This window comes from Denticeps clupeoides, unplaced genomic scaffold (assembly GCF_900700375.1).
Source record: "Denticeps clupeoides unplaced genomic scaffold, fDenClu1.1, whole genome shotgun sequence".
Classification (NCBI taxonomy): domain Eukaryota; kingdom Metazoa; phylum Chordata; class Actinopteri; order Clupeiformes; family Denticipitidae; genus Denticeps; species Denticeps clupeoides.
Window position 1 is genome coordinate 187,988 of NW_021630113.1, and position 26,857 is coordinate 214,844.

The 26,857-nt window shown below is 48.6% G+C and overlaps 1 protein-coding gene and 2 pseudogenes across 2 annotated transcripts; 2 read left to right on the plus strand and 1 right to left on the minus strand.

Moving 5' to 3' along the window:
• Window positions 1-2,042: 2,042 nt before the first annotated feature.
• On the minus strand, window positions 2,043-5,431 carry LOC114783737 (coatomer subunit epsilon-like). 2 transcript variants are annotated; one of them, XM_028969247.1, is made up of 10 exons: window positions 5,262-5,424; window positions 5,125-5,187; window positions 3,985-4,085; window positions 3,760-3,912; window positions 3,610-3,663; window positions 3,401-3,482; window positions 2,578-2,733; window positions 2,429-2,497; window positions 2,282-2,356; window positions 2,043-2,196 (listed from the first exon to the last, which is right to left on the minus strand). In XM_028969247.1, the coding sequence occupies exons 1-10, from the start codon at window positions 5,361-5,363 to the stop codon at window positions 2,149-2,151; spliced, it is 903 nt and encodes a 300-aa protein (XP_028825080.1). In that variant the 5' UTR covers window positions 5,364-5,424; the 3' UTR covers window positions 2,043-2,148. The 2 variants fall into 2 exon arrangements, with proteins under 2 accessions (XP_028825080.1, XP_028825079.1); XM_028969246.1 differs by having other exon boundaries at window positions 3,610-3,912; window positions 5,262-5,431.
• Window positions 5,432-6,263: 832 nt separating this feature from the next.
• Window positions 6,264-16,208, plus strand: LOC114783736 (uncharacterized; annotated as a pseudogene).
• Window positions 16,209-16,334: 126 nt separating this feature from the next.
• On the plus strand, window positions 16,335-26,163 carry LOC114783733 (transferrin receptor protein 1-like; annotated as a pseudogene).
• Window positions 26,164-26,857: the final 694 nt, after the last annotated feature.

Sequence of the window (26,857 nt, forward strand, 5' to 3'; positions counted from 1 at the left end):
AAAGTTGTGCTCTCTGACCACATGTAAAGTGTAGTAGAAGAAAGGTCGGTAGTAGGGGAGGGACAACTGAAGACCAGGTCCAGGAAGTTTGTGAGATTAAGTCATCTTTTTTTTTTTGGATTACAGACAGATGGCAAGTCCGGAGGCCAGAATACCAGTGCAAGGATTGAAGGATTGAATCGGGAAGGGGTGGGGCCATCCGAGGATCATTACAATACAGTGGCGTAGCATTTGGAGTTCCACAGGAACCAGTTCCTTACATTTACATTTACAGCATTTATCAGACGCCCTTATCCAGAGCGACTTACAATCAGTATTTACAGGGACAGTCCCCCTGGAGCAACTCAGGTTTAGGTGTCTTGCTCAGGGACACAATGGTAGTAAGTGGGATTCGAACCCGGGTCTTCTGGTTCATAGGCGAGTGTGTTACCCACTAGGCTACTACCACCCTTCCTTGTCTGCTATTGTTTGCCTTGTTACATGCTCTCCCTGCTGGAATAATAACAGTAATACCAAAAAAATATTAGAATATTTCAGACAGACAAAGCGGGAGTCAAACACAAATGGACGAAACACGCCACTTGGGCTGCAACTTTCCATGAGGGTCATATGTTTGCATGTGATCATCAAGGGGCTAAAAGTGGACAGGCTGCCCTTTGCCAATTTTTCTTATTTTTTTCCCCCTCAATATAGAGGTTGCCTGTGGGGATGTTTTAAAGGGCAGTTTGAATCTGATGGTATTTGTATTCACTTTACTTCCTTCTCTTTTATAAAAGTCAGCTCCAGTCAGTCGGTTATAAAACAGATGGTGTTGTGAAGATTTGTATTCTGCCTTCCTTCCTTATCTTTTTCCTAATATATTTCAGCACTTGAAGAGTCACGTTCTTGGCAGCCACTTTTCTGCAGTGTCCCTTCCAGAACCTCAGGGAAGGACAACTCAAATTTAATGTAAATCCACAGAGATCCATTTATCTTTATTCATACTCATAAATAGGTATTATATCCACATGACCAAAACTTTTCATTGTTCATCATTATATATATTTTTTATATTGACCTCGTTTCTTTGGTTTAAAAGTTTAGTTGTACTGACCCCTGCTGACTGAATGCAGCACTGGTTCTGGTTTGAACTACGACCAACGTTTTTTAATCACTGATATTATTCAGATATTATTATAGATCACATTCAAACAATTTTATCACCATCTAAAGCACAAACATGAATTCACATGGATGCAGGGACAGAAATCATATGATCCATTTTGGTTATTACCAGTAATGTTTTTATGTCGTTACCAGTCAGTCGGCTCCATCTCCAGTTCCAGATGAAATTCTTCCCTGGAGACAGATCTTCTCTGTATGGTAACACAATCTCTATGGAAATGTATAAATAATTACCAACCACTGTTCCAGAGTTTTCTTTTCTCCATTTCAAAGGTCAGGAGGGAAATGACCCTCATGGAGGTCTTTGTTCCCCCTGAGAGCCTCAGAGATTTGAGTGTAATGATGATATACAGTCCCATACAGTATAGGCAGTATCATATTTAATATTTTTTTGGTGAGTACATCTTTAATCAGAAGGTAGGAAACCTAACAAGAACCACGAGAACTCAGGGATGCACAGCCTGAGAAGATATCTGGAGACAGAAGGAGCCAACTTCAGCGTCGGTCTAAATTCTCGTCCTGCCGCGGTTTTACATGAAAGACGCCCGCCGTCAGTCCGCTCCTCGCCAGCGTCCACAGCGCCGCACCCAGGACACCCAGCAGCGGGTCGGTGGCGGTGAGGAAGATGTTCACCCGCAGCGAGCGGCCCACGTCGCTCCATCTCGGCCTGCTCCACTTCCACTTTTATTTTTAAATATGAAATTATTGCGGTAAATTACCGCGACTCCCATTCATAAATCTCCATCTTCTACGCGTGAAAAGCATTTAAATATCCCGGAAATGACGGAATAATACTGTATATTATTAAGGCCGCTGTTGACGAGTATAAAATATGGCTTATTGTCTCAATTCTGGAGAGTAAAGCGCTCGGTCGGATATGAAATACATACACACGGTAAACATTTATTTCAGACAGGAATGTTCAAATAAAAACTGTCGACAGACATTGCAGGATGAGGAACAGCAAACAGCAGCAGAGAAGCTTCAAGCGCTGGGGGCGTACTGCATTGCGAGCCGGTCAAACTCGTTCTCCTGGAAAAACCACCAATACAAAAGCAGTTTAACAGCTCAGTCACGACACAACACGAGCACAGGAGGAGGTGGAGAAGGTGCCCACCTTGGTCAGATAGTCCTTCAGGAAGGGGTGGGATTTGTGCGCATCCTTGAGCTGAGACAGGTAGCGATTGGTTACCTGTGGAGGACAGAAGATCCTCATTACTTGAGGTTTGACACCTTGGTTTAGTGGAGAAGTTCTTCTGCTCACCTCTGGTGGTTTCCCCAAATGCTGGGTCAGCACGATCAGGTTAATGAGGGTCTCCGGATGGCCGCTGTCCTGTTCAGCCGGAGGCCAAAGGTCAACTTGAGCCCTCAGCAATGTCAAAAAGCTGTGCGAGGCCCCGCCCCCTCGCTCACCTTATCCAGGGCGTCCTGCAGGACTGACTCCGCCTCCTCCCACTTGTTCTGGGCCATGTGACACGCCGCCTGGCCGTTCAGCAGCAGCAGCGTGGCCGAGTACTTATCCGCCATTTCCTGGAAGATGTAGAACGAGTCCTGCAGCTTCTCGCCTCCCTGGAATGGGGAGAAGAACGGGGAACCCCAGGATTTTTTTATCTGCTAAATTCAATTTAAGGAGATATAGTTTAGTGCACCAAATATCCTCAGATTTCACTGGCATGTTCAGGGTCTACACCCATGTAAGCGTGAGCTCGGACGCGGTTCATCAGCCCATGTGAAATTCCGCCAGGATGTTGTCGAGGACTTTTTTATGCCATAAAGACAAGTTCAGCGTTCCACTTATGTGAAAGTGAAGTGATTGTCACTTGTGATACGCAGCATAACAGCACACGGTGCACACAGTGAAATTTGTCCGCTGCATTTAACCAATCACCCTGAGTGAGCAGTGGGCAGCCATGACAGGCGCCTGGGGAGCAGTGTGTGGGGACGGTGCTTTGCTCAGTGGCACCTCAGTGGTACCTTGGCGGATCGGGATTCGAACCAGCAGCCTTCTGATTACGGGGCCGCTTCCTTAACCGCTAGGCCACCGCCGCCCCACTTATGAGAGGGGGCGGGGCTTGACGACGCCTTACTTCCTGGTTGTCATGCGTCTGAGGCTCCCTGCTTATCGCTGGTGGTTTCCCCAAAGCTAGAAATTATAAAGTCGACGTGCGTCCCTGCTGCCGGTGGCAACTTTTCACGGCTTCATTTACGGATCCTGCACGCGAGACCTGATCCTCACCACGGCCAGGTTGACCCAGGCGGTCGCCAGCTGGGTGAGGGTGGCGTCTTCGTCCTGCTCCTGCATCTTCTTCAGCTCCTTCCTGCACGAGCAGAGAGCGAGCATGTAAAACACACACACACACACACACACAGTCACCAAGGGTGATGGTTAAATACAGAGGACACGTTTCACCGTGTTTCACAATCACTTCACTTCCGCACACCCACCTCGCCATATCAACCCGGTCCAGCTTCAGCAGAATTTGGATAGTCAGCGCCATACTACAAGGGGAAAAACCAAGACAACCGATCGTTAAGAAATCTCGAATCGTATAAGAAGTTCGAGCGTGACGCGATAAAAAAAAAAAAAAAACTCGCCACTCCAGACTGTCCCCCTGGTGCAGAGTCCTCAGCGCAGCGTCGCTGTTCGCCTCGTGGAAGTAGATGGACGCCGCCATCAGCAGGAAGGTGGTGTTGGCCACGTCCACGTTCTTCGCCATCTTCTTATCCAGTTCTGCCACGATGGCGTCTCTGACGAGCAGGAGGACGCTGCGGTTATGAGACCAGCGTGGCGGTTCGATGGCGAGCAGGACGGTAATTTACCTTCTGGCCTGGTTGGACAGGAAGTCCGCGAACATGCGCACGGCCTGCAGCTCCTCCGCAGCGCCAGGCCTGATGTCGTCCATCACGACGCCATACTTCCTCTGGGATCAACAACAGCACCATCAATTCCATACATGCAAACCGGAACGCCGAAACAACATTTACATTTACAGCATTTACCAGACGCCCTTATCCAGAGTGACTTACAATCAGTAGTTACAGGGACAGTCCCCCCCTGGAGACACCTCAGGGTTAAGTGTCTTGCTCAGGGACACGATGGTAGTAAGTGGGATTTGAACCTGGGTCTTCTGGTTCACAGGCGAGTGTGTTACCCGCTAGGCTACTACCGCCCCACAACAATCGAACTGAACCGCAGTTTCAGAATTTATTACAGAATTTCCTTATCGGACACGATGTGTGTAGTGAAAGAGACTTTTACTGGTTTACGTCCACCACGTCTCTACATCAACATTACAGACTCGTTCCAAGTCAAGCTCGGATGGAATCCAGAAGCCGTGTGTGTTCTGGCTTTCTGGTTGATTTGGACCCATATGATCAGAATTAGAAAGTTTTATTACATTCTATTTATGTGTGTGTGTGTGTGTGTGTGTGTGTGTGTGTAGTAGCCTAGCGGGTAACACACTCTGAACCAGAAGACCCAGGTTGAAACCCCACTTCAAACCCCACAAACTTTCTGAATTCTAACACACACAAACAAACTGTCACTCTGTGCAGCATTGGTCTGCCAACTACCTACTTTGTCACTTTTACACTTTACAAGCTCTGTTGCACTACATTGTTCACATTGTTTACGTGGTTTGCACACTCCACCATGTGCCCTTATTTGTATATAGTGTTTTTTAATTTTATACATTTGCTTATTTTTTATACCTTTGTATATTAATGTTATTGTTGTATTTAATGTTACTGTTTGTATTTAATGTTGCACCATGGGTCTGAGAGTAACGCAATTTCAATTCTCTGTATGTCCTGTACATGTGGCAGAATTGACAATAAAGCTGACTTTGACGTTGACTTGATATGTGTGTAGTGTATGTGCGTGTGTGTATATATATATATATATATGTATGTGCGTGTGTTGTGTGTGTGTGTGTGTGTGTGTGTGTGTCCCTGCCTCACCTGGGCGATGTAGGCTCTGTAGAGGAAGATGTCCCTGTCCAGCTCCTTCTCTGGACTGGACGGCTGTAACGAGAGAAAAACAGCTCAGGACGCGGAGCGGATCCGACATGATGGCGGCGGCTGCGGCGGCGTCTCACCTTCACTCTCTGCGCCTCGTTGATACACTGCTGGTAGCTGCCGATATAAAACGCGTTTTTCACGTCGAACAGCTCGTCGACTTCAACCTGCTGCGACGCCATGTCGGTGGCGGAACAGCGCGTCACGCCGGCCACGTCGCCCGGAGAGCGTCGTTGTAAAGCGGGTCGCTGCGGCGTGGTGGCGCCGCCACGTGGCTCGGAGTGGAACGGCGGTCAGGCTGAGTAGGAAATGACATTGCTACTGTTTCTTCATGTAATTTAGCAGAATGTTGAGTAGAAAATCCGCGATGTTCTCTCAATAAACACAGGGAGACCTTAAATTCCGCGATTTATCATGTAGATCGTGTAAAATTCATTTAAAAGATGTAAAAATGTCAAGTTAGTGTAAATTAATAAAAATATGCTGAGGTGGCCTAGTGGTTAAGGAAGCGGCCACGTAACCGGAACGTTGTTGGTTCGAATCCCGAGCCGCCAGGGTGCCACTGAGGTCCCCTTGATGAAGGTCCCGTACCCACACACTGCTCCCCTGGCGCCTGTCATGGTGCCCACTGTCACCAAGGGTGATGGTTAAATACAGAGGACACGTTTCACCGTGTGCTGCGCTGCAGTATTTCTCTTTCATATTATTGTGCATATTTGTGGCTGTATAGTTTATTCTTTTTTTATACCTGCCTGAAGGTAAAAATTAAGCACTAAAACTTTTTAAAACACGAAAGGCCCCTTTAAGGCAAGTATTCTGGGACACGCCCCCTGAAAGTTCGCGATTGGTGATTGGGCGGTGGCCGTGAGAGTCCCGTGTTGTGATTGGTCCAGGCCACAGCGACCCCTCTCCGGCGCAGACTGCCGGGAAGATGGCTGACGCCGGGACGGCGAGACGCGGGTGAGCAGCGGGGCGCGGAGGCCGCTGCGTGTCGGGCCGATGCTGCGGACGCTGCCCGGGGTGGAGGAACGTCGCCGGGTCTCTCTGCCGCCCGCCGCTCGCGTGTAGCCCGTAAGACGGGGGGCGTCGCTCTGCGCCTGCGCCGCGCCGCGCCTGTAGTCGGTGGAGTGGAGTCGGCGGGGACCCCGGGACCCCGCGCTGCCGTTAAATCGTCGCCGACGCCCGTCTCGGGAAGGCGTGTCCCCAGCGCCGCGACTGCCGCAGCGACAGCGGGGCCTGTAGTTGTCCCGCCCGGGAGGTAGAACGCGTCCTCCGCTGGTAAACATGTGAGTAAAGAGCCGAGGAACGTAAACAGCTCGGGATCGCGGAGGGAGGTCAGAGGTCAGGGGTCAACGTGCAGAACACGGACCCCTGGTCCGACAGCTGGGTCTATTTCCGGAGAACATAAGATCTGAAACACGTCCTTTCCGGCGTCTTTACTAATGTCACATTGACTGTGTTGTCCGGCGGTTACGTCAGATTTTGTCTTGGACGCGTCCATGTTGCAAGTCTTTCTGTTTCCAACACACATTTTTTTCTGAACAAAGTTTTAAAAGAGGAGGATCCTGTATGTATGATTGACAGCTGTCACACCTGCATCTTCCTCATTCTGGACGATTATCCCCCTCCTGTCAATACGGGACACGCCCAGATGTAGGGGAGGAGCCTGTATGTATGATTGACAGCTGTCACACCTCCTTCCTCATTCTGGACGATTATCCCCCTCCTGTCAATACGGGACACGCCCAGATGTAGGGGAGGAGTCTGTATGTATGATTGACAGCTGTCACACCTCCTTCCTCATTCTGGACGATTATCCCCCTCCTGTCAATACGGGACACGCCCAGATGTAGGGGAGGAGCCTGTATGTATGATTGACAGCTGTCACACCTCCTTCCTCACTCTGGACTATTATCCCCCTCTGTCAATACGGGACCTGCCCAGATGTAGGGGAGGAGCCTGTATGTATGATTGACAGCTGTCAGTCCTCCGTCTTCCTCATTCTGGACGATTATCCCCCTCCTGTCAATACGGGACATGCCCAGGTGTAGGAGCCTGTATGTTTGATTGACAGCCCACCACCAAATATGACAAATATGCTCTTAATTGCATCATGATAGGTGAATGTGGCATATTACCCATTCTCAGAAAATAAATTCTTTTACATAATTAAGGTCCTTTAGAAGCATTAAAGAGCCGTAATCACTATTCCACAAGGACGTAATGTTTGTGGCCGAGTTTATTTATAGTGCTTGTTCGACTGGTTGTTCTTGCGAAAAGTTGGAATCCCGGTGGTCTTGATGGATGAATTGATACGTTTTGGTGCTGTTGTGTCTCTCTGTAGGTGTCGTGTCTCATGTCCCAGAGCCGGACCACCCTGCCTACCATGCTGCTGCTGTCCACTGGCCTTGGCCTCCTAACGAGACTCCTGTCGCCCGTGCAGCTCTCCAGGCCGCGCAGCGCTCTGAGCGGCATGTACGGCACGCGCCTGTACGGCGGCGGGGGGGGCAAACCTGGCCGGCGTGCTGGACCCCCGCTGCTGGAGAACCACCACCACCCGGTTCCTCCACACCACACACACATCGCGCCTCAGAACTACCCACTTGTCTACCAGGGTCGTCTGGAGGGTCATCGGCCACACTACCAAGCACTGCCACACCCCCACTACCAGCCCAGCGGCCACGGCCACCATGGCAAGAAGAAGACGTGGAACTTCATCCACGAGAAGATGACGTACGACACGTTCTTCACGATGAAGCGGCTGATCGACCGCTCGCGCAGTGTGGATGAGGTTCTCCGCTGGGTCACGCAGAACCCTAACAAGATCTCGCACAACCACTACCCCATTGCCCTGCAGAAGATCGGGCAGCTGCTGCTGCTCCAGCAGGCCGGGAGTGGCGCCGCTGGGGGGGGGCGGGGCCCCAGCAGATGGGGGCATGGCCACCTCTCCCGGTGGGGTGCGCGGTGACAGCCCCTGCCGGCAGATCGCGGACCATCCGGACTTCCAGACGCTGTGCGACGCCATCGTGAATGACTGCGCCAAGTTCGACAACTTCAGCATCGTCAACTGCCTGTACGCCGTGGCGGCGCTGGGTACGTGGAGAATCTCAAATTCGTACTGCCTCGTAGCTGGAACAGGATAAACAGGTGTGACGTCATTCCTGGCTCTGAGTGACGCGGTTAGTGCGTCCTTATAGTGCTGAATTTAGCCCCTGGTTCGTTATCGGATTGGTTTAAAAGGTCTTCATGGCCTTGACAGTACCCGTCCGATGTGCTTCAATCGTACGCTCCTCCACGTGCTCTCAGGTCAGCAGGACATTCAGTGTCAGTCATCCAAGGAGGAAAATCAGGGGTGCTCCAGGTTTTGGAACGCAGTGCCCTCGAACATCAGGCCAGCCTCCCTTCCTGCTTTTTTACGAGCACCCTCCCTGGCGTGGGACCATCTCTGTCTGTTTTGTTCCGGTTGTTATTATCATCTCCTGGTTTTATTGGCTGAACAGCACTTTGGTCAACAGCGTTGTTTTAAATTTGAGATTGAACTCGACAGCGTCCCCATTCCACTGCTTTCTAAAATAATTGCTGCTGAACGGGGTCATCATGATTATATAATCATGTTTAATTCATCTAAGGTCTTCTGGCTGCTCATCAGTACCAGTACCCGTACCTGTTCTTCTGATGCACATTTTGCTTTTTTTTTTTTTTTTGTGTTCAGGTTTACCCAGTGACTCTCAGATCGTTCAAGTCCTGGAGGCGGAGTCCCAGGGCCGCCTGTCCCAGTTCAACCAGAAGGACCTGTCCATGGTGTTCAGTAGCAGCATGAAGCTGCACCCGTCCAGCCAGCACCCTCTGATCGAGGCCTGCTTGTCGGGGCTGGAGAAGAACGTGGAGCGAGAGCGCCACCCGCAGACCCTCTTCCTGCTGCTGTCCTACTACCGCACCAAGTGGCGGGCGCTGCAGGCATCGGGGGACGGCCCGTCTCCGGAGCAGCTCCTCCTCAACCGGAAGATCCTGCGGCTGGTCAAGCACACACTGTGCAACGTTAGCAGCGTCCGCGACCACGAGATGGCGCTGCTGGACGAGATGCTGTCGGCCTGCGTCCGCGAGGCCAGCAACAAGAGCCTGGAGCTCATCTTCAGCTCCCACCTCTTCTACCAGAACCGCCAGGAGAAATTCATCAGCAGCCTCGCCGGTGGGTCCACCGTCCTCCCTTCGCCAAATTCCAAAAACATATAAATAAGGAAACAAAGCATGACAGTCTTCTATTCTTCTAATACAAAGGACAGGGGGGATTTATTTTATTTCTGCTTACAGAAGCCATCACAGATTATATGTTCAGAGCAGCGCACCGAGACGTTCGGTTCCCTTTGCGTTTTGTGATTGTTATTTTCTCTGCTCACCTGAAAGACGAGCTGCCCAAAAAGGTGGACAGCATCACCCCATACACCATGGCCCTCATCGCCAAATATGTGGCCCGGCACCGCCTCCGCGAGACCCGCCTCCTCGACACCATCGCCGAGTTCCTGGTGAAGAAGGGCGAGTATCTGGACAGCAAGGTATAGATGTTCTGTGCTGGAAGAGTGTAGATGGTGCAGAGTGGAATGTCTCATTTTCCTTCACCTAAACAAGTAGATAGACATTCCTTAACTTTACGTGGAGATCTTGGTCCTCTGCACGCCCAGGGCACCATGCAATGTCCTCAGGCAGGGTGATTTTCGCCCCTGGATGCCATGAATAGAGAGGACATGCAGGGGTGTCTTTTCTCAAGGACCGTTTGCATTCATGATGATCCACCACAGTAATGGTGACTTGTCTGAAGGTGTTTTGTTGAGAACTGTGGTTTTTGATGCATTTTCAGCTTTTTTTGTGCGTTGCTCTGGATGTTGTTAATACACCAGTCAGTTGAAATTTATTCTGGTCTCTCTCGCGGCTTTTCATTAGGTCATCCAGAAGCTGGTTTTCCCCTTCAGCCGGATGAGCTACCGGCCGGCAAACGAGGCTCAGTTCTTCACCAAGCTGGAGGTGGTTCTGGAGCTGAAGGCCCTGAGTTCTCCTCTGGCCACCGTCAACATCCTGATGTCCCTCTTCCAGCTGGGCCATTTCCCTGGACTCGTTCTGCACCGTGTCTTCTCCCCGTCCTTCATCAGCAATGTCACAAGTGGGCGGCATTCATTTTCAATATACATACTCACTTTACTGAACACACATATAGTTGTTTTTGGCGGGCTGTTTTAATTTTAGTTTCAGTCTAGTCTTTTAGTCCAGACCCTAGACTAACCCTAATCCTAGGGGGCGTAACTGAAAATAATTGAGAAGCTCTGCTATACACACTTTTTTTTTTTGGTTTTGTGAATGGTGATGACAAACAAGTCTGAGCAACATACCTGAATTGAACAGCATGGCTAATCGTGAACGCTGAGCAGATTTAATTGTGAACTAATTGTGGCTTATTTTAAACGCTGGGCAGGATTAATCTTGGTTTATCGTGAACACTGAGCAGGTGTTATTGTGGCTAATAGTGAATGTTGAGTAGGTTTAATCATGGTTAATCGTAAATGCTGAGCAGGTTTAATCTTCGTTTATCATGAACACTGGGCAGGTTTAATTGTGAACTAATTGTGGCTAATCATGAATATTGAGGAGGTTAATTGTGAGCTAAATGTGGCTAATCATAAATGTTGAGAAGGTTTAATCGTGGCTAATTGTAAACGCTGGGCAGGTTTAATCATGAACTAACCATGACTGCTGAGCAGGATTAATCGTGAACTAATTGTGGCTAATCATGAATGTTGAGCAGGTTTAAACGTGAATGTTGAGCAGGTTTAATCGTGAACTTATTGTGGCTAATCATGAACGTTGAGCAGGTTTAAACGTGAATGTTGAGCAGGTTTAATCGTGAACTTATTGTGGCTAATCATGAATATTGAGGAGGTTAATTGTGAGCTAAATGTGGCTAATCATAAATGTTGAGAAGGTTTAATCGTGGCTAATTGTAAACGCTGGGCAGGTTTAATCATGAACTAACCATGACTGCTGAGCAGGATTAATCGTGAACTAATTGTGGCTAATCATGAATGTTGAGCAGGTTTAAACGTGAATGTTGAGCAGGTTTAATCGTGAACTTATTGTGGCTAATCATGAACGTTGAGCAGGTTTAAACGTGAATGTTGAGCAGGTTTAATCGTGAACTTATAGTGGCTAATCATGAACGTTGAGCAGGTTTAAACGTGAACGTTGAGCAGGTTTAAACGTGAACGTTGAGCAGGTTTAAACGTGAACGTTGAGCAGGTTTAAACGTGAACGTTGAGCAGGTTTAATCGTGAACTTATTGTGGCTAATCATGCATGTTAAGCAGGTTTAAACGTGAATGTTGAGCAGGTTTAATCGTGAACTTATTGTGGCTAATCATGAACGTTGAGCAGGTTTAAACGTGAACGTTGAGCAGGTTTAAACGTGAACGTTGAGCAGGTTTAAATGTGAACGTTGAGCAGGTTTAAACGTGAACTTATTGTGGCTAATCATGGATGTTGAGCAGGTTTAAACATGAATATTTAGCAGGTTTAATCGTGAACTTATTGTGGCTAACCATGAACGTTGAGCAGGTTTAAACGTGAATGTTGAGCAGGTTTAATTGTGGTTAATCTTGAATGGCGAGCAAGTTTAATCATAGTTAATCGTGAATGATGAGCAAATTTAATCGTGGTTAATCATGAACATTGAACAGATTTTATCATAGCTAATCAGGAATGTTGAGCAGGTTTAATCGTAGCTAATCATGAATGTTGAGCAGGTTTAATTGTGGCTAATCATGAATTTATCATGGCTAATCCTGAACTTTGAGCAGTTTTAATAGTGGCATATCATGAATGCTGAGCAGGTTTAATCTTGGTTTATCTTGAACACTGAGCAGGTGTAATTGTGGCTAATAGTGAATGTCGAGTTTAATCATGGTTAATCGTGAATGATAAGCAGGTTTAATCATGGCTAGTTGTAATCTATACGTGACTGTTGAGCAGGTTTAATCGTGAACTTATTGTGGCTACTCATGAACGTTGAGCAAGTTTAAACGTGAATGTTGAGCAGGTTTAATCGTGGTTAATCGTGAATGGCGAGCAAGTATAATTGTGGTTAATCATGAACATTGAACAGATTTAATCATAGCTAATCCTGAATGTTGAGCAGTTTTAATAGTGGCTAATCGTGAATGGTGAGCAGGTTTAATCATGGTTAATTGTGAATGATAAGCAGGTTTAATCTTGTTTTATCATTAATGCTGGGCAGGTTTAATCAGGACTAACCGTGACTGTTGAGCAGGTTTAATTGTAGCTAATTGTGAGCTTATCGTGGCTAATCCTGAACGTTGAGCTGTTTTAATAGTGGCTAACCATGACTGATGAGCAGGTTTAATTGTAGCTAATTATGAATATTGAGCAGGATTAATCGTGACTAATCGGGAATATTGAGCAGGTTTAAACTCTTCTTCTGTACCTGTCGTCCCTCAGATAGTCCGTACGCTCTGATCGTTCGCCGTTACCTCTCTCTGCTGGACGCGGCGGTGGAGCTGGAACACAGGGACTATTCTGGACCGCGCCTACAGGACTCCCACAAAGTGCTGATGTTCGACCACGCCCTGACTGCAGATGAGGTCAATCGCAAATACAGGTCTGTTAGCGCAGAGCAAGTCTTCCTTGGTCTAGGAAATGATGTCCTCCTTTATCTCATAAGTGTTCTTAACATACGCTACTCACAAAAAGAAATTTATGGAAAAAATTAAATATATCATAATTATATTATATCATAAAAGTTGGGTGTTAAAGTAGAAGCATGCAATGGTGATTTTCTCATCTCAAACTATTTATTGAAAAGCCAACAAAGCTGGTGAGTAGCAGAACAAAAAATCTCTCAGTAACATGTCATGTGCCCTTGAGCTTCAATTACAGCTTGACCATGCTGTTCACAAGTTGATTTATTGTCTGCTGAGGTATGGCATCCCACTCTTCTTGAAGGGCGGCCGCCAGGTCATTGGGGTTCTAGAGAACACAGTTTTGAACCTCTACACTGCATCTCAGCTGATCCCAGAGGTTTTCTATGGGATTTCGGACTGGAGAAGGAACCCCCGAGGATCCCAAGTGTCCAGTAGTCATTCCACAAATCCCACTTACTACCATTGTGTCCCTGAGCAAGACACTTAACCCTGAGGGGGGACTGTCCCTGTAACTACTGATTGTAAGTCACTCTGGATAAGGGCGTCTGATAAATGCTGTAAATGTAAATAATATTGTGACCTTGAAGCCTGGTGGTGTGGTCAGGTACTCTTGCGAGTCGTCTAGAATGTAGACCACGCAGATGTAAATGGTTTCAAATGGGATGATGTGACTCTTGAGTCCCTGACACCTCCCTTAAATGTGCCTGGAGTTGACTAGAATTCATCATCCAGTTCCGCAGGGCAATTTTCATAACGAACAGTTCATCAGTGTGGGATTTGGCCAAAGGACGTCCACTTCTATGCCTTTCTGTGACTACTCCAGTCTCTCTGGGTCTCTGTTGCAACCTGCTGAGGACTCTCTGTGAAGCTCAGTGGCCACTTCCATATGAGAACATCCTGTCAAATGTGAACAGCATGATGGAGGGATTAAACACAAATTCTGATTGAACCACGATATTTATCGGTTGATGCATCGATCAAACACTTCACTTTCACTAATAATATCCTCAACCATAAATGTGTTGGTGACTGGTCATGCCATTATTAGCCTTAACGACCTGCTTGTGCAAATCTGGGTTTATATGAATGAGTTGTCATCGTTTTCTCCTCCACAGTTATAAGGGCCTGGTTGCTGAGGCTCTCCGGCAGCTGGTTGGGGAACATAGCTTCAAACAGGATGAGGTGCTTCCTCCAGGATATTACACAGGTACTTCAGCTTCCACTTTTTTAAAATGATTGACCCAGTCACTGTCTGCTGCGATTGGTTGAACTGTAATTCTTCGTGTCCCCTCAGATTTTCTGTTGTGGATTGACAGCTCAGGACGAGTTCTCCCAATAAGGATAACTTTAGGGGGCGCACATGTGGGTGTGGCTCCCAAATCAGCAGATGGCCTAGTCACCATCGCCACCCTTACCTCCGACTTCCAGAAGTTTTCTCCTTTTGTCCCTTCCCTGAAGGATGGGATCGACAAACAACCAGCCGATGAATCGGCTTTTCTCCCAGCCCACATTCGAGCCCCACCTGCTGGTACTCAAAGGGGCGGCTCTAATGGTGGAGTCGGGCAGGACTACAGTCCGTACTACACCTCCCCAGATTACTACACCAGTCTGGCCAAAGAACACTCTCTGGAGAGTCAGGACAGCTCCACCCTAAGCAGCCCGTCGGACTGCCTTGCCCAGGCGGGTCCCACCGCTGCTGGGACAGCTGCGGCTCCGGACTCCCTCTTCCAGTTCTCCATCGGGAAGATCCTGGAGGATGAGACAGGAGCCGCCATCCCGTCTGGAGTTGCTCCAGTGCCCAGCTGTGAGCTGACCAGTTTTTATGAAGGTGTGTCTTACCCAGAGGGTGTGGAGACTGAGATTGTGCCCGCCTCCAATCCCCAGCTCCACCCACTGATCACCCGGATGCACAGAGGGTTGCAACAGAGCAACAAATCAAAAGGTCGGTGCGGATATCTGGCTAAATTTCTACAGGTAAATGTTAGAGTTTGGTGCATGAGATCAAGCCTGTTGTCTTTCCTCCCGTGAAGGGTCATCATGTCTGTGAATGACAAATGGCACTACTGCCACAACTCCACCGTGCTGGTGGGCTCCCGAGCCATGAGGGACCGCCACCTGCAGCTGCTGGGCTACCACATATTACAGGTATCGAAATGCGCAGATATTCCATCATTTACAGACGTTTCCATCCACCAGAGTCATGAACCACACACACACACACACACACACATATATATATATATATACACACACACACACACACACACACACACCGAACACCGTTACCCCACACACTGCTCCCCGGGCTCCTGTCATGGCTGCCCACTGTGTGCTGTGCTGCAGTGTATCACAATGACCACTTTACTCTGAAAAAACTTGTTAATATTAGAACTGACAGCTAATGTTTCATGTGATTCTCTCTGGCTCTCTCTGTGTCTGTAGTTGCCCTACCTGGAGCTGGAGAAGCTGAATGGGATAGAAGAAGTGAAACAGTACCTTCACAAGAAGCTCCTGGATGTGTCTTTATGACAGTTGAAATGCAACACAATAACGTGTTTTTGTTGTTGTGCTCGGTCGGTGCAAGGATGTGGCAAACAAAAATAAGCAGACGTATGACTAAGTTGCATATCTCCAACCTGTTCCTGCTGGTCCTCTCTGATGCACATGAGCTTCAGGCCTGCAGCTCCTCTCACCTGAGGGACCTGGAGTCAATACAGAGCAACAATCTTTAGCACTTTTTGAAATACGGTTTTATTTTTTTGGTCGGGGTGGAATGATGGGATGTGTTTCTGGTATTTCTCTCTGTAGGTGTTCTTAAACCCATTTTTTTTAATTCTTCAACTACTGGCGCTGTTTTGCAGATTTGTATTCCACTAAACAAGATTTCTCTGTTAGCTTGATAAAGTTGTATCGGACGAAGACGGTGTCTTCTACTGTCCAACTAGCTGAAAAGTCATGTTTTGTGGAATGCAGCCCCTGACCTGATGTTTTTACTGGGTCCGGGTTCTTACTGAGAATGAAGATCAGTCATATGAAGGGGTCACCGATGTGTATAGATTTCCCCCTAAAATAACAGCCGCGGGTTCCTGTAGAGCGATGCAGTGGATTGTGGGAATCGCCCTCGTTGTCAGTTCCGAGCGTTTCCACTCTGTCTGCTGTTTGTCGGGCAGGAGACTCGTAGGGAGAACTTCTTTTGGTGGTTGTTACTTTTGAATGTGTGAGCAACAGAAGCGTGGATGTATGTGGTGGGATGCAAGCAGGGAGAGGGCTGGGAAAGTTTATATGAACATATAAAATGTCTATATAAAGTCTTATTAAGAAACCATATTTGGCTTTGAGTATTTTATAATTCGTGCAAAATGATTTATACAGTTTGAGTGAAGAGATCTCGCTGTCTTTAAAGTCAGTTTATTCGTCAATCACAACGTTGACAGCGGGTGGGGGGGTGAGTGTTGGTGACTGTGTCCTCAACATTGGAGGTCCTATGCTGTACTCCCTCTACCCCATGACTGTGTGGCCACTCACTCCAAAACAACGAGGTCGCGGTGTCAGGAAAACCACCTCCAGCTGACCAAGGATCTGGTGGTGGACCTCCACAGGAGACGGCAACTGGACTACAAGCCCCTCAGCAGCAGTGGGACTCCAGTCGAGAGGGTGAGCAGCTTCAAATCAAGTTCAAGTTGAGCTTTATTTTCATTTCGGCTACATACATGTTAGACGGTACACATTGAAGGGAAACAACGTTTCTTCGTGTAACATCTAAACAACATTACATACTGACAAAGTGCACGTGTGCAACACAGACAAATTAGGCTACAAATTAGTGAAAAAAACGAGTGAAATGAATAATAAATGTGCAAAGTAAAATAGTGCAAATACTGCTGTTGTAGAATGGAACGGTGCATTAATCCATAATATTACATATAGGTAATATTACTCAATATAACAGAGGTCGTGTTTGTGTGTGTCCGTCCCGAGTGGAAAGTCCCTGAGTGTTCAGGTGTATGATAACCTGTGGGATGAAGCTGTTGCAGAGTCTGGCAGTGAGGGCCAGCACAGCACACGGTGACACCGTGAAACGTGTCCTCTGTATTTAACCATCACCTTAAGTGAGCAGTGGGCACCATGACGGGCGCCCGGGGAGCAGAGTGTGGGGACGGTACCTCAGTGGCACCTGGACGGTTTGGGATTTTGGGTTGTGTGATTGCTGTGTGGTGGTTCTGTGATGATTGTGTAATTGCTGTATGGTGTCTGTGTGATGGTTGTGTGTTGGATGTGTGGTGGTTCTGTGATGTGTTAAGTGTAACTGTTGTTTGATTACTGTGTGGTGTCTGTGTGATGGTTGTGTGGTGATTCTATGATGGTTGTATGATTTACTGTGTGATGTGTGACTGTTGTGTGGTGGTTCTGTGATGGTTGTGTGATGGATTTGTGTTGGTTCTATGATGCGTTAAGTGTGACGGTTGTGTGGTGGTTCTGTGATGGTTGTATGATTACTGTGTGATGGTTGTGTGGTGGTTCTGTGATGTGTAATTGATGTGTGATGGAATGATGGTTGTGTGGTAGTTCTATAATGGTTGTGTGATTACTGTGTGGTGGCTGTGTGATGGAACGATGGTTGTGTGGTAGTTGTGTGAAGGCTGTATGATGGTGTATTAGGATCTTATCGAACTCTGTTTGATTCTCTGTAAATTCCCACTGTTTGATCTGATGCGTGAGACTGTTGATGTTTCCATTTTCCCATGAGAACCTGCAGACTCCCTAGCCTGGGTGGGAGGCCAGAAGAAGCAATAATTACCTGGGGCATGGCGGGTGGGTCCCAGAATATGGAATGTACCTCCTAATCCTGGACCGGAGGGACAGTGTGGGTGTCATGCTTTCTCAGAACTAAGGTCTGCTGGCTGCTGATAGTCTATCTGCTTACAGCCACGCCCCCGACCCCCACCTTCACCCAACCGACCGGTTGGTTGCATCAGCTACATTCAGCTAGTTTTAAAGGTTATGGTTTCAATTACACACACACAGCAGATGAGGCCTAAAATGTCATTTATTTTCTACTGAAAGGTTTTCATCATCTACTCGCATATTTTTTATTATTATAGTCTGAGGACCCCTTGATGAAGGTCCCGTCCCCACACACTGTCACCAAGGGTGATGGTTAAATACAGATGACACGTTTCACCGTGTCACCGTGTGCTGTTCTGCAGAGTTTCACAATGACAATCACTTCACTTCATTTTCAAAACAGATTTGCTGTTATGAAATCAGTGATGAAATCAGACCAAATTGAGAAGTTGATGTTCTGCAAAATACAACAGAAGAGGAAAGGGGAAACTATGTGTATGGCTGAGTGGGGTGTGTGTGGTTATGTAATCTGACGCGTGATTGGACGACCACGCTGTGACCCCTGTGAAAGTCCAGAAGGGAACTGTACAGGTGAGTTTAGGTGAATCTTCACCAATAAGCCACAGCCTGAGCCCAATATGAAGTGTAGTTCTGTAGGACAACAGCAGTTTGGGATGTTGGATGTTTGATTTTGATTTGTTGAGGTGAAGTGTGAGGATCTCAGTAACGTGTAACACATCAGGTCCCTGATGCTCCTGGTCTGTGGGATCTACTGAAAAACAAATGGAAGGGATCTTCTGCTGATGTCTTGGTACCAGATACCACAGCAGATGCCTTCAAATGTCTAGTGGAGTCTTTGCCTTATTGAGTCAGAAGAGGACCTTCACAATATAAGGCAGCAGGTGGTCTTTATGTTCTGGCTGATCTGAGTATGCCCATCTGTGGTGCGAGCGCACACACACACAGTCAGAGAGAGCAGGGGTTCATGTGGATTAAATGTGGGTCTGTGGCCCAAAAATTCCCTAGTTCGCCTCTGAATACACAACACCATTCCTGTGTTTGTGTGTGTTGAGGATTTTGATGATAATGATAGAGTTGGTTGCAGAAGTAGAAGATTGCTGTTTACAGGACTGGAGGCTGTTCTGTGTGTGTGTGTGTGTGTGTGTGTGTTAGGGATTAGGGGTCTGTGTGTTGTTGTGTGCAGGTGGTCTCCAGGTGTGGTGACTTTCCTCCATTAAAACAGACACAGCACCTTCTCAGCTACATACCTATAAACCAGGAGAGCAAGTCCCATGTTCAAACTCCACTTACTACCATCATGTTCCTGAGCAAGACACCGAACCCTGAGTTGGATTGGATTCCGTCAAATGTGAACTAGAAAAGATTTTGTCAAAAAGATTTGTTCAGAGGCCTTGTCTTGCACCTAACGTTCTGATGAGTTTCCACACCTCACTGTCACCACAATGATCATTTTTACATTTACATTTACGGCATTTATCAGACACCCTTATCCAGGGCGACTTACAATCAGTATTTACAGGGACAGTCCCCCCCTGGAGCAACTTAGGGTTAAGTGTCTTGCTCAGGGACACAATGGTAGTAAGCGGGATTTGAACCTGGGTCTTCTGGTTCATAGGTGAGTGTGTTACCCACTAGGCTACCACCACCCGTCTCAGATGCTTCAGGTTCACTATCAGAGAAACAGTTGTTGAGTAAACACTATTGGTGTGGTGTGTGTGTGTGTGTGTGTCTGTGTGTGTGGTGTGGTAAGGCCTGAGATAACATGGTGTTCAGATCTTCAGACTCCTTTAACGACTAAACTGTTGGGGTCAGGGTTGGGTGTAAGGTTGGGCTGCTTACGCCCTGTTGTAAATGTGGGTTCATCCGGTTTCATCTTGGGTGGTGGGATCTAAATAAAATCTAAAAGAGGATCTAAAAAGAGGAAATGACATTTAATTTAATATCACATGACTAGCCACCAGCTTCATCATCTTAATCATCTCTCAGGATCATCACAGGATCACAGTCTCCCTCATTCATGGTTCCAAATATCATGAGGTTCTCCAGCAACGCACCAGAGAAGCGCAGACCAAAAATCTGCAGCTTTGACCACATCATGAATTCATGGTGATGGATCGGTGTTTTCCCAGCTGGACGTGATGATGCGCAGCCTACCTGGAAATTTCCAGATCTGCCTCACGGAGAAGCACTGAACAACATGCCACCCAGCCAGTTTTGATGTAGGAGCTTTTGGTGGTGAGCATGGGTCAGCATGATGAGCCGCGAGGATTTGTGGGTTCTGACATGGATCAACTTCTTCAGTGGTGGAACAGAAGCTCTTCTGTTGGATCAGACAACTCGGTCCAGCCTGTGGTCACCAGTTCACCCCTTTCCCTTCCTTAGACCACAGCAGACCAGGAATATTATCTGAAACGTTACTATTATTATTTAAACATACATTTTAATAAGTGTCTTTATTGTAAATTTTCATCATGATATTTTTACTCTTTACTTTACTTTTAATGAGAAACAGTGCTGATCTTTACTGAAACAACCTTTTTGTCCCCAAGCAAATCAGCCAGAGAACACGTTTATTATGACTTATAATTACGACCTCGCTGAAAACTCATAATCCCACCTCCGGAAGTGACGTCGGGACGGGGGCGGGATCGTGTCCGTATTTAAGAGTCGCGCGGTGACCGTCCGCCGAGGTTCACCGGCGGCGTGCGGACATTTAAAGGACGGAGAGTTCGTGGCGGCCTGGTAATATTTTATTTCCCGTTTCGCTTTTATCCCTTCATATTCATTCTTACGCGACATTCTGCCACCGCGTGTCGCGTCGCCTCTCGCACCTGCAGCAGCGCGCAGTCACGTGGTGACCTGACCTTGACTTGAGCGTGACGTCAGAAACCTGCAGAAAGTAGGATGTAGGATGTCGTGCAGTTCTACAACAGAAAATCTAGTACATTCCTGCCGAATTTCAGCCTCTTATGGCGTTTAAGAGAGTGTGACTTTGTAAGTGTGGGAGAGTGTGTGTGTGTGTGTTCTCAGTAAAACCCTGCTGTGTGACTCTCACATGACACCGGGGGGGGGGCCATAGAACGTAAATCTGCTGAAGAATTCGGTGGAGTGTAGATGCTGATCTGGTTCATGTGGACCAGCAGTCTGATTGTCCAGCCACAGGTGGGCAGTGTTTGGTGTGTGTGTGTGTGTGTGTGTGTGTGTGTGTGTGTGTGTGTGTGTGGACGGGTGGGGAACGTGAGTTGATCAGATTAGAGGACGCTGGTTTCCTGGTAGGGCGGGACCTAGAACGCGCTTCTTTATCAGTGGACCCCAGTTGTTGGGCTGATCGCTGCTGAGGGTCTTCAGGTCTGAGCTTGTGTGTGTGTGTCCTGAAGGGGATGGAGCTGCGGTGGCAGCAGCAGGTGTGCATGTCCCACCATGCCCTCTGTGGCAGCAGGAGGACCGGAAGTGTGTGAAGTTATTTTGGGCTCCCGCTGCTCTGAGACGTGCATGTCTCTGCCGGGGGGAATGGAGGACACCCAACGGCCTGGCTGACCCAAGGTGGGAAAAATTTCCCAGCAGCCCTTTGAACCTTCACCAGTCCAGGAGGTGGTCAGACATGTCCAGCTGTGTCTGTCATCCTGCTCTAAGAGGCCTTTGTTCAGTGAGGGTGGATCATTCTCAGGAAAACTGTGAGGGTGGAGGCTGGAATAACAGTCCGTCACGTCCAGATTCATTTCACAGAATAATAAAACGGAACCCGCTGCGGTCTACAGTTTCTGGAATCAGATGTGGGAACGTCCATCCAGGCTCTGTTCTGAAAATGTTTTTCCTAATTAGTTACCACGTCCTGAGAGGTGAAGGAGCAGCCATGGAGCAGGCCAGGAGCACCATCTCGAAAATAGTGAGTTCCTCTCCACCTCAGTCCAGCATGGTTGTGGTGAGGCGGCGTCTTCCTGAACGTTCTGCTCCACGTTCCGCAGTTCAACGGGGAGCCGCGCTCCTACACCCGCTTCAACCTCACTCAGAACATGGAGGGTGGGGACAGCCAGGTGGAGATGAAGCTGTCAGCCGACGTGGAGGAGGAGGCTGGCGTGTGAACGGCCATGTCCACCACGGCCGGGAGACGTACGCACGGAAGACCCCCCGCGGTCCCCGGAGCTTCTGCTTCCTGCTCAGCGGAACGCTGCTGGTCTTCATCATCGGTGAGGTCATCGTTCGCTCACTGCTACAGATACCGTAGAGAAAGGCAGTCTCTCACCTGTCCCCTCTGTCCTCAGGATACCTGATGGATACCTGGTCCACCGGAAGCAGGAGAAGATTTTGCCGGACTGTGCGGGGGTCTGCTCTGGTGGACCAGGGCTCGGCGCTGGAACAGCTTCAGCCCAGATCGCCGGTCCCTCTGGATGGGGACAAATTAAAAGCCTTCTGTCCAACCGACTGTCCAGCGCCTCCATTGAGGGCAGCCTGAGGTCTGTACTCCAACCTTCCAACCATCTGCTGCTGCTGATCTCCAGCTCTCATCTGAACCCTGTTCCCGTCCGCAGGGACTTCTCCAGCGAGAGCCACCAGGCAGGGTCCGCTGGGGACCAGGTTCTGGCCAACAAGGTGCTGAGTCGCTTCAGGGATGGGGGACTGCAGTCCTGGACGGACGAGCACTTTCTGCAGCTTCAGGGTCCTCCGCCCTCCGGCTTCAACCAGGTGATGTTCCGTGGAGAGCAGGTGGGTCGGACCAAGGGCTTCCTGGCCTACAGCGCCACTGGAACTGTGCAGGTGAGGCTCTCAGGGCTCCTCGCTTGTTAATGGCACCACATATGGGTCCCTCACATCCACCTGCTGGGTTGCAGGGGGCAGTGGTTTACGCCTTCTATGGAAGAGATGGTGATCTGGAGAACCTGCAAGACATGGGAATGAGGTTTAAGAGGAAAGGTTCTCCTGGTCCGGGCTGGAAGGATCAGTTTTTGCGGAGAGAAGGTGAGCATGATCTGACATAATCATCACCATACAGTGGTTAATGAATAATCCAATATTAGCTAAAAAGGTGTGAAATGACTCTAGAAAAGGTTGGGAATAGTTTGTGGGAATTGTGAAAGGTGGCGAATGCTGAGAGGCTCAACGCGTCCGCAGTGCTCATCTACCCTGACCCGGCGGACTTCAACATCGGCGACCAGACGGATTTATTTGGCCACGTGAGTGCGGCTCCTTCATTCTGGTTTGGCTGCAGGTAGGTGTGAAGTTTGGGGTTGAACGTTGTCTTCTGTTTGAACTGCAGGTGCATCTTGGGACGGGTGATCCGTACACTCCCGGCTTCCCGTCCTTTAACCACACCCAGTTCCCGCCCGTCCGCTCCTCTGGCCTACCCAGCATCGTCGCCCAAACCATCACCTCCAGCATGGCAGCCGCCATTTTGAGGTATTACACACACTCCCATTCACCGGTACGGCTTTGATGGTGGTTGCTAATGATGGGGTGTGTTTTGTGCCCTCAGGAGGATGGGTGGGAAGGAACCGCCCCGCAGCTGGACGGAGGGGTGAGTTGGGGGGCGTTCTTTACAAGTTGGGGACGAAAATGACGTGGCGACTGTAAGCTGTGAACAACGTCCACATCGAGAAGAAGATCCACAACGTCTTTGGCGTCATTCAAGGGCTTCAGCGATGCAGGTATTTACATTTACGGCATTTATCAGACGCCCTTATCCAGAGGGACTTAGTCAGTAGTTACAGGGACAGTCCCCCCCCCTGGAGACACTCAGGGTTAAGGTCTTGCTCAGGGACACAATGGAAGAAAGCGGGATTTGAACCTGGGTCTTCTGGTTCATAGGCGAGTGTGTTACACACTAGGCTACTACCGTTAGCGTTAGCATCAGCGGCTGTTTCCCGCGCTGAACTTGCCGCTTCTCACCTTCTCCTCTTCCTCTTCGATGGTGTTTAGATCGGTATGTGGTGATTGGCGCACAGAGGGACGCGTGGGGTCCTGGTTTTGCCAGATCTACAGTGGGAACTGCCCTGTTGGTGGAGCTGGCCAGATCCATCTCTGATTTGGTCAAAAAAGGTAATTTTTTTTTTTTTATCTCCGAGTGTTTGTAGATGGTGGTGGTGACGTAGCAGCTCACGCTTCGCCTTCTTCTAACAGATGGCTTCAAACCGCGGCGGAGTCTGGTGTTCGCCAGCTGGAGCGCTGGGGAATATGGTGGCGCTGGCGCCACCGAGTGGCTGGAGGTGGCTTCATCTTTCTATTCTTTCATTTGTGTAATAACTGGGGGGAACGTTCTGAATTATACTTTGGACATTAAGCATAATAATAGTCATATTATGATTATTACACTGATCTCCCTCTCTGTGCCGCAGGGATACCTGCCCTCCCTCAGCACGAAGGCTTCTGCTACATCAGTTTGGATGGAGTTGTGACTGGTGAGTTGGGGTTTTTGGATTTATTGATTTATTAAGAATGAATGAATGAATGACTGACTCTGCGCTTCTCTCCAGGTTCTGCGGCTTTGAAGGCTTCAGCCAGTCGTCTGCTTTACAGTCTGCTGCTGTCCACGCTGAAGGAGGTTCGCAGCTCCCGCGTTGCCGGTGGCTGTCTTTTGCCGACCTCTGGACCCGGTTGACCCCATTCCCTCTCCTTTTCCCGCAGGTGAGGACACCTGGCGCCTCCCGGAGCCTCTATGAAGCCATGACCGGAAGCAACTGGGAGAAAGACTGTGTGAGTTGAGCTCCCGCTTCGCTATTTATGGGTGTAATGTGTGTGTGTGTGTGTGTGTGTTTGTGTGTGTGTTTTTGATTTTAATATTTTCATGGTTTGCCAAACAGCATGGAACCTATTACCATTCAAGACCCCGCCTACCCATTCATGGCGTTCTCTGGAATCCCATCCATCTCGTTCCGATTTACCAAGGCGGTGAGCGTCAAGTCCTTCTGTGTCCAGCCGCTGGTTTCCTGCCAGCGATCAGGTTTTATTGTAAGTTCTCCTCGCTGCAGGGTTCCTCAGAGTACCCGTATTTTGGGACTCTGTTGGATGTCAAAGACCAGTTGCCGTTTAGCGTCGGTGACGTGGCCCGATCGGCCGCCCAGGTGGCTGGACACATGGCCCTTCGGCTGGTCCATGACCACCTGCTCTTCCTGGACGTGTGGAGAAATACAGCGGCGTGATCCGCAACCACGTCACCCAGATCAACCGGCGGGTGACTGCGCTGCAGGCGGTGAGTTGTGGCGTCCCACGCGGTACGAGCATTCATGCCGTGATGGAGACATGCTGATGACCCTCTCTTTCAGGCTGGCCGCTTGCCACAGTCCTTCTCCACCCAGTGGCTGATCTCCTCTCTGGGTTCGTTCAGTCGTGGCGCCCGCGCCCTCGTCGCCGAGCCCAGAACAGCGATCTGGAGGACCCTGAGCAGTGCCGCATCCTGAATGACCGTATCATGAGGGTACATCATCGCCAAATTAATATGGGACTGGTGTCAGTTCTCTGGCCGCAACCCTTTCTCGTTTGTTCACGGCTGAAGCATCATTTTCTCATTGGTTGTGCCTTGCAGGTGGAGAGGGACCTCCTGTCCCCATATGTGTCACCCAGGGATACGCCGTTTCGCCATATCCTCCTGGGGCGTGGCGACCACACCCTGCCTGCACTCATTGCCCACCTTGAGATCCTGAGGGATGAGGGCAAGGGGGATGTTGACCTGCTGAGGAACCAGTTTGCCCTGGCCACCTGGACCATCCAGGCCTGTGCTAACTCTCTGGCAGGGGACATCTGGGACATGGACAATGAGGTCTAGAGCTGAGAGGAGCAGCAGAGATGAATTTAGAATGATGACAAATGCCAAGTCTGCACAACATGACTTCTGGTGCTAAACGTCACATGTGCCTGCAGAACCGCCTCGGTTCCTCCTGGTCCAAATGACTCTTCTTCAAATGTTACTGAATCTGGATTATTATTTTTTTGGCTTTGTTATGCGTTCTGAAATCTCCGTGTTTTCTTATTTATTTATCAGTGACAGGGTTCACTATAAATACATTTTTGTAATGACGTTTTATGTATAATTATCGGGAGCAGTGACTTCCATAATTATGACAGTTATACTGTCGATCTGAGAAAGCAGCATCTGCTATAGAAACGTGTCTGTTCCGGTTGGGCCGCTCGGACCGGAGCAGTTGTGCCGTTATCGGAAGCAGCGTCTTCCATAATGTGAAGAACATGAAGGTAGTTTTTTTTTTCTACCGGCGGATCTGGATCGAGGGCCGCGTCCCTCCTCTCTCACTGTTATCGGGGACAGTGATTCCCATAATCCTGTACAAGCCACGCCCTGCTCTGGTAGGGGCAGGTTATTATCTTAACCGTGCAAACGCTTCGCAACATGCAAACCAGTGCATGTGCTCTTCTGTGCTGGTGGTGTTCTGGGGGGGAAGGAATAAAAGTGGAGCTTTCTGATGATGTCTAGAGACGTAAAAGGCTGCGTTTGTTCTGTTAAATTGTAAAGAGTCGCAGTTATGCCATCTCTCTCTTTCTCCTCTCACACACACTAACACACACCACTTTTATTCCAACCAGTCTGCTGATTTTTCAGCCCAGTAGGAACCTGTTGGTTCACCTGGATCTGCAGACATGCACCTGGAGAAGATTTGTGTTTGTGTGTGTATATGATGTACATCATATATACACGTATATGATTGTGCCCTCTCTGATTTCTTACTCTTTTTCCATGTTAGCCACATTTAAATGTTTATTAAATAATAGTCAAAGACGACACAAGTAAACACAAATTGACGTCTGCTTAAAATGAACGATGAATGTGAATGTAAATCTTCACAATAATTTGAACCGCGGTGTACATGACTTTACAGCAGGGGGCGGTCATATATCGCAGATAATGAAACGTGACGTCACTTCCGGTAAAGTTCCGTCGGCAGTAAATTTACGAACCTTAAGCAGAAATAATCACATAAATCGATGCTTTTAATAACTAGAAAATGGTTCCGGAGTGACAGATAAACAGTAAAATATCGACAGGCCTGCAGCATTGATCAGTTCTGGATCGTGTACATGGTCTCCTCATCTTTGCGGCCAGTGGACGCTGGATTTGCAGGGTGTTGTGATGGAAACCCAGAATGCACCAGTCAGTCAACACAC

Excerpts from the sequence above, each read along its gene's own strand:
- LOC114783737 (XM_028969246.1), bottom strand. The coding sequence starts at position 5,363 with ATGGCGTCGCAGCAGGTTGAAGTCGACGAGCTGTTCGACGTGAAAAAC. Across the intron at positions 4,086-5,124 it reads ACAGAGCCTACATCGCCCAG|AGGAAGTATGGCGTCGTGAT; the intron begins GTGAGGCAGGGA and ends TGTTGATCCCAG. Across the intron at positions 3,483-3,609 it reads GACCGGGTTGATATGGCGAG|GAAGGAGCTGAAGAAGATGC; the intron begins GTGGGTGTGCGG and ends CTGCTCGTGCAG.